The following is a 7,994-nucleotide window of genomic DNA, read 5'->3' on the forward strand; positions in this document are numbered from 1 at the left end:
AAAATGATGATGAGAGGAAATACCTCATCTGCCGCCTTAGATTATTCCATGGAGCTCCACATCCGTTACCGCTTGGAAGCCTGCTGGGAGGCCACGGGATGACGCCGCTGGAGATGGACGATGCGACGCAGACAGGGATGAGATCAGGGAAGATCTCGGGCGTGTCGCGAGGAGACGAAGTCTATACATCTTGGCGTGGAAGGCGAGCTCTGAGTTGGCGAACATGGCGGGTCGTCCTTGTTCGGGTGCTTCATCCGCACGCCGAGGTTGTCCTGAAGGCGGCGCTTGAACCCCAACACCAGCCGCTTGGTCGGCTGAGGTCCAGCACGTCAGACGCCGCGTACTCCTCCTCTGCCCGCTTCCGCTTCTGCATGGTTGAGGCAGCCTCACCGGTCGGTGGCGGCGATGCGCCCGCGCGTGCGTCTCCCTGGTGTGTGTGGTCCAACGAAACGGCTCGTCAGTTTCAGTCACGGCAAGGCCTGGCGCCGTAACCCCGCTATACGGGCCAAGGGCCGTATATCAACTATTATCCACACTTTTAAACACACCATGTATTAATGTCAGCCCCATGTGCACGCTGTACCATTGGTCCATGTACCGGGAGCAAACGAGCTCGTCCACGCTATCTCCGTTCTCTGTATCAAGTTACTTCTTAGTTTTTTTTAGAAAAGGAGGATCACCCCCGGCCTCTGCATCTGATCGATGCATGCAGCCATTTTATTAATTATACTCAGAGACTTTACAAAACATTACATCAGTATAAGCCTGGAACCACCATCCTGGCGACACCTGTCGCTATTCCTATCCCCTTGATGCAGGGGTGCCGAATGTCCGAGCCTAATACCAAACAGACATTGCACCACAACCTAACATCTAAAGCCGGATGTCCCATCGCAGCCACATACCGGGAATGGGTCACACACCGGTCCAGCGCACTCACCGAGGCTACCGCCGCCGTCATCCACATAACCATCTCCAGAGCAAGCACCGACGCAAAGACCTTGCCAGGTCAACTGTCAACGCCACCATGGCGCCAGACAGCGCCACCGCCTTGCAGAGCGGAAAGATACAATGGCGATGGAAAGCAAGAGCTAGGACGAGGAGGGTACCACCGCCGCCACCACACGCACCCCAACAGCGCCCACCGACCACCAAGCTTCCTAAACGGTGCCTTCAAGAAGGATACGACGCCGATGGCGCCGCCGCCGCCCAACAAAGTTGGGGCTTTCGCCCGGAGAACTAGGGGAAGGGGGAGTGGGGGGATCAGACCTGTCAGACGCCTCCAAGGAGGGACACGGCGCCCTCAGGCGTCGCCGTCGACGCAGTCGACCATGGTCGGCCATGGCTTTCGCCAGGAATGGATTCCCCACCACTAGCACCACCAACGCCGGCGTCCCATGGAACACAGGCAGGCCGGATGGGGGAGAACACACCGTACAAGGGAGAGGGGCGCCAGACCTGGCGCCGTCGCCCTCGTCCTCCGAGATTCCGCCGCCCGCGCGGCCAAGAACGCCGGAACCAAACGCCCGCACCACCGCCCGCCGCTAAGCCGGTGGTGCCTCACCAAAGGGGCCGCCGCCCCAGATCCGAAGCCCCCCGCGGAAGCAGAGCAGCAGCTGGCCCCGCCGCCACCTTCCTTGGCGGCGTCTTGGACTTGCTCGGAGACCGCCTCTGGCGGCGGCGAGGAGAGGTGAGGGTGGAGGAGGGCTGGGCGCGGCTAGGGTTGGCGGCGGCGAGGAGAGGTGGGCTTGGTATGTTGCATAGCCTTGAGTGATCATCTTAGTATTACATATATCCGTATCAACACAAATCTAAAACAAGAATTTTGGGACGGAGGGAGTACTATTTAGAGGCACGACTGTGTAGGAGTTACTATGTGCAGATGTGATAGATGATAACTCAACATGTAGGAACACGTTTGGGGTCAAACGTTTTTTTTACAAAACGATCAGATCTATACAAATCATCTCAAACACAATAAAGATTAAATTGAAATTCTCAGACCACCGAAAACCACTACTACCGTCAGAACGAGTTACCGCCATGCTGCTCCTCTACCGGAGCCGTCTTGACCCTGTCGATGACAACCAGGAAGTCTTTATGCATGTGCCCCTATGGACCAGCGCCTTGGAGTCACAGCCGCCGCCGTTGAACCCATGCATAGATCTGAAGCACCCGCCACATGACGAGAAATCCGAACCTCACCGCCCCAAGGAGACGACAGGAATCTATGATGGAGAGCTACGTCCACACGAATGAAACCGAGCCGGATCAGAGCCCGGAAGACAAACTTGAAGAAAAAGTGTCGCCATCCGTCTGAGAACTGCACCTGCGAGGACTAACAAATCTAATCTAAACTACTAGCTGGAGCGAAGGCAACACAATTCCTCTCCTCGCCACTGGCCGCCAAAGCGGCAGAGAAAGGGGTGGCAAATCCACAGACTCGGCGGTGAAGTCTAGGGGGAAGGGGGAGAGTTTGCCCTAGGCGCATAAGATTAGGGAGAAAAATGAGAGATTTTGTCAATTATGAGTTTGGAGTCAACTGACTATATACCTAAAATTTATTTTGGGTGGATTGACCTGTCCCTATAGAAAAGCACATCACTAATGTTCGTAAATCCACACAAGAAATGGGAATCTCCCTGCTTCTTCTTCACATCAACCATTTCTATCTTTTCCAAATAAATAAATAAATCCTCAATTCTTTAGCTTGGTTATCATCTTTTTTGGGGGTCAAGAAGTCCTGCATCAAGCCACGAGTGCATGCAGCCGTCAACTTCAGCCATTGAGTAATTAAGAAGATGGTATCTTTGACTGGATTTTGTAATTAATGGTCGTTGACTTGCTACTCACGAATGCCGCCGTAAACTGAAACTGTAAGGGGATCTAAAACGGTAACTCGTAAATTTTCTCCCGCATCCGTCTATGGATAGATGATCAGTTTGGGAACACGGATACAGGAGGACGCTAGCCACATACATTTTGACAACAAGTCAAACTAACAGACGGAATTTGATGAAACACAATCGGATTTCATATAAACACAGACATATTTCAAATGAACTTGACGGATTTCATTTAAATCGACGGATTTCATCTATGCGTGACGGATTTCATTCCATTTAATCAACTAAGCAGAGCTCGTCCGCCAAGAGAACTGAAGATTTGCCTTTTCCAGCTCCGCCTCGGCGCTCTCCAGCTCTACCTCCATAACCTCCGCCTCCGGAGGCCCGGAAGTGAAGCTATCCGCCTCCACATCGCCGACAAGCGACTAATCGGCCAAAAATGCTCAGCCCACGAAGCTTGGTGTTGACGGGAGGGGAGGCGCGGTGGCCTTCCTGGGACACGAGCGGCGGCGACCTACCGTGCACTACCCTTCCTTGCTGCCGCCCGCGCCCGCGGACGTGCCGGCTTCTTCGTGGTCGTGGTGCTTGGGCACAGCCGGCGATGTCCTCCTCGTCGATCTCGCCAAACAACACCTCGTCTGCCTCGTCGTCGTACTCCTTGCCGGCGGTCGCCACCTCCACCACTCGCTGTCGGTACCGCCAACGGGTGAGGCGGATCTCGCGGGCAGAGTGGTAGGACTCGAGCAATGCCTCCTGCTCCACAAGGTCCGTGTCCGGCGCGATCGCCCTGCCGACGATGACCTGCTCCTCCGCCTGTAGATGCTCCTGGAGGAGGTTGTGGTTGTAGTTGGCGTCGGCCTGTGTCTCCCGGAACTGTTCCTCCCGCACCATGTCCATATAATGGGCACATGCCTCGCCGATGGTCATGGTGCAAAGCACCGGCAAGGGTGGAGCGGAGTAGGAGGGTGCCGCGAGGAGGGTGGCGCTAGCTCGTCGTCGGAGGCGTCCTTCGGCTGCCTGCCGGCCTGCTAGTCGGCATCAATGGTGGCCATCTCCTTCTCCTACTCCGACGTCAGCCTGTCCAGAGAGCTTTGGCGGCAGATGGATTCATGGCGGGGAGTGATGCAGAGAGGTATGATTATGGCTATGGCCGGGGCACCGGTCTATATAGCACTGGTGGACGGTAGAGGGACGGACGGGTGTTGCCGGAGGAGATGCCTCGGCAACCGCGTGCCATCAATGCAGGCGGCAGACGTACCGACGAACGGCTGTCGTGTCGCTTGAACGCGCCGCAGTCGCCTGCACAGGGAAGCGACGCGGGCGGCGCTCTCTCGGCCGGCGCACCACTTCAATGCCGGCGCTAGTGAGCGGTCGCTTCCGCCCTGACCGGGCATGAATGCGGGCGCTGACGCTCTGGAGCGGCGCTGACCGAGAACACGCGGGAGGAGGAGAGGTTTTGGTGGGCCAGGGCGGTCAGAAGCGGGCTTGGGATCGGTGCGGACTCCCGCAAACCTCCTCCATGTTTGTCTTCGTTTGCGGGAAAAATCACGTCCGGCGCAGCGGACCGATACCGAATTGCGTTGGATGGCTTCCATGATCCGGACCGGCTGCGGGAGGTTTGAGGGTCCGCGTTGAATGCCCTAACAATATTTTAGGAAATTTACAGGCTTCGTCCTTTTTGCTGGGTGAATCTTTGAATGACTAAGTCTTACAAAGATTTGGTAATAATTATGAAGATGTGATTGCTGACTGAAATTTGTAATTATGAGTCGTCAACTCGCAACGCAGTCAACTTGAAGCGCAACAATAATTTTCGAAGCAATTTTACAGGGTTTTAAGTTTTTTTTGGGGTGAATTTTTGGTTTACTATAACTTGGGAAGATTGCATGGTGCTCTCACCTTGTCACTGCAAATATGCTTGGCTGTTAGTTTCCCTCCATTTCCCTATTGCTTCAAACAAACTTGTTGATGTAAACACAAAGCTAGCTGGTCAAGGACTAGGAGTGAAGAATCGAAGGAGAGACGAGCTCACGAGCATGGCGAATGCTACAGCTCAGCTGAGCAGCAAGGCACGCTTCTTCTTCTTAGTCGTCTTCTCATTGTCGCTCGTGTGCCGCGCCGGGGCGTCCAATGGCGCTGCCGCCACGGGCGACGAGGCGGCGATGCTGCTGGCCATCAGGGCCTTGCTCGCCGACCCACTGGGGGAGCTCAGTGGCTGGGGCTCCGCGCCGCATTGCGGCTGGAAGGGCGTGCGCTGCGACGACCGGGGCGCGGTCACCGGCCTTGACCTCGCGGGCATGAACCTGAGCGGCACCATCCCGGACGACGTCCTCGGCCTCAGCGCGCTCACCTCGGTCGTGCTCCGCGGCAACGCGTTCGCGGGCGGGCTACCGGCCGCGCTGGTGTCGATCCCGACGCTCCGGGAGCTCGACGTCAGCGATAACGGCTTCACCGGCCTGTTCCCGGCCGGCCTCGGCTCGTGCGCCTCGCTGGCGCATTTCAACTCCTCCGGCAACGACTTCGTCGGCCCGCTCCCGGCCGACCTCGGCAACGCCACCGAGCTCGAGACCCTCGACGTCAGGGGCGGCTTCTTCTCTGGCACGATCCCCGAGAGCTACGGCAGGCTCCGGAAGCTCGAGTTCTTGGGGCTCGCGGGCAACAACCTCAGCGGCGCTCTCCCGGCTGTGCTATTCGAGCTCACGGCGTTAGAGCAGATCATCATCGGCTACAACGAGTTCACCGGCCCGATCCCAGCGGCCATCGGCAAGCTCAAGAACCTCCGGTACCTTGACATGGCGATCGGCGGCTTGGAAGGCCCCATCCCACCCGAGCTCGGCCGGCTGCCGGCGCTCGACACCGTGTTCCTTTACGGGAACAACGTCGGCGGTGAGATACCCAAGGAGCTCGGCAACCTGGCCTCCCTCGTCATGCTCGACCTCTCTGAAAATGCACTCACCGGCGCGATCCCACCGGAGCTGGCGCAGCTCGCCAACCTGCAGCTGCTCAACATCATGTGCAACCGGCTCAAGGGCGGCGTCCCGGCGGGCGTCGGTGAGCTTCCCAGGCTTGAGGTGCTCCAGCTGTGGAACAACTCCCTCACCGGCCCGCTGCCGCTGTCGCTCGGCGCCGAGCATCCACTGCAGTGGCTCGACGTGTCGACGAACGCGCTCTCCGGGCCGGTGCCCGCCGGCCTCTGCGGCAGCGGCAACCTGACCGGGCTGATACTGTTCAACAATGCCTTCACGGGCCCGATCCCGACGAGCCTCGCCACGTGCTCGTCGCTGGTCCGCGTGCGCGCGCACAACAACCGGCTGAACGGCGCGGTGCCGACGGCGCTCGGGCGATTGCATCGCCTGGATCGCCTGGAGCTGGCCGGGAACGAGCTCTCCGGCGAGATCCCGGACGACCTGGCGCTCTCGACGTCGCTCTCCTTCATCGACCTCTCGCGCAACCGGCTGCGGTCGGCACTGCCGCCGCGCATCCTGTCCATTCCGACGCTGCAGACGTTCGCCGCAGCGGGGAACGAGCTGACCGGAGGCGTGCCGGACGAGCTGGGCGGTTGCCGGGCACTCTCCGCGCTTGATCTGTCGGGCAACCGGCTCTCCGGCGCCATCCCGGCGGGTCTCGCGTCGTGCCAGCGGCTCGCGGCGCTGATCCTCAGGAGAAACCGCCTCGCCGGCGACATCCCCAGGCCGTTCGCCACGATGCCGGCACTGTCCGTCCTAGACCTCTCCAACAACCTCCTCTCCGGCGAGATACCGAGCAACCTGGGCAGCTCGCCGGCGCTCGAGATGCTCAGCGTGGCGTACAACAACCTCACCGGTCCCGTGCCGGCGACGGGGCTGATGAGGACGATCAACCCCGACGAGCTGGCCGGGAACCCGGGGCTCTGCGGCGGCGTGCTGCCCCCGTGCCTGGCCAACGCTTCATCCTCGGAAGCGTCCTCCAGACTCCGGCGCTCGCACGCGAAGCTCATCGCTGTCGGGTGGGCGATCGGCATCTCCGTCGCACTCGTGGCCTGCGGAGCCGTCTTCCTCGGTAAGGTGCTGCACCAGCGGCGGTACGCCAATGGTGCTGGATGCTGCGACGACGACGCCGCTGAGGAGGACGGGAGCGTCTCGACGGCGTTCCAGCGGCTAGGTTTCACCGGCGCCGAGGCGATCGCGTGCGTCAAGGAGAACAACATCGTCGGCAGCAAGTCCAGCCATCCCTCATGAAGTGGTTTACAGCTGAAGAAGAAAAATGAAGCAATATATAACTCGATCGGATGCGATAGCGTAGGAGCACGACCATAAGTAGAAGGAACGCATCTACATAAAAATCCCGTGTTCATTGAGCACGGATGTAGTACAGTACTCAGAAGCTTTGAGTATTAATCTTCTAAAAAAAATTGAGTATTGATCAATAAATTTGTGTTTATACAACACTTAGAGCATCTCCAACAGGCGCGCAACGCGCCGCGCGCTAAAAACTACTATGCCGCGCGCGCTTCGCCTGATTTTGCGCGGCCCGCAGCGCTGACTCCAACAACCGCACTAAAATGCAGCGCGCGCGTCGCTCCAGCAGCGCGCAAAAAATGCAGCACACATAGTCTGCTTCTATGATACAAAATACGTATATCCAGACTTCTCCAACGATATATAGTTCTACTACGTCCACATAGCCTGCTTCCACGATACAAAATAAACCTTGCTTCTCCAACGATATATAGTTCTACTACGTCCACATAGCCTGCTTCTACGATAGAAAATAAAACTGGCTTCTCCAATGATATATAGTTCTACTACTACTCGTTCTCCGACTCAGACTCTCCCTCGGTGATGTCCTCCTCCGACGTCTGAGCATAGGAGTCAAGGAACCGCTCGCCGCTGGAGTCAGAGGACGACGCATCTCCTAGCGCCATGTTATATTTAGCGATCGCCTTCCGCGTTCGCTTGTCCTCGCGATAGGCGGCTCGCTCCTTCCTTCTCTCCTCCCTCTCCGCTCTCCTCTCGGCGAAGAACTGTTCTTCGTTGATGATGTCTTGCGGGAAGCGTTGCCTCCACACCGCCATGGCTTCCTCGTCCAGGCTAAGACGACGCTCCCGCCTCCGGTGTTTGCGACGATCCTCGTCAGTGGTAAGCCGCGGGAAATGCGCCAACTCATGTG

At 58.1% G+C, this 7,994-nt stretch overlaps 1 protein-coding gene across 1 annotated transcript; it reads left to right on the plus strand.

Annotated features, from left to right (window-relative positions):
• The first annotated feature begins 4,882 nt into the window (after positions 1–4,882).
• On the plus strand, positions 4,883–7,099 carry LOC123115272 (MDIS1-interacting receptor like kinase 1-like). The gene has a single exon (XM_044536472.1). The coding sequence runs from the start codon at positions 4,883–4,885 to the stop codon at positions 7,061–7,063; it is 2,181 nt and encodes a 726-aa protein (XP_044392407.1). The 3' UTR covers positions 7,064–7,099.
• The last annotated feature ends 895 nt before the right edge of the window (positions 7,100–7,994 follow it).

This window comes from Triticum aestivum, chromosome 5B, assembly GCF_018294505.1.
Source record: "Triticum aestivum cultivar Chinese Spring chromosome 5B, IWGSC CS RefSeq v2.1, whole genome shotgun sequence".
Classification (NCBI taxonomy): domain Eukaryota; kingdom Viridiplantae; phylum Streptophyta; class Magnoliopsida; order Poales; family Poaceae; genus Triticum; species Triticum aestivum.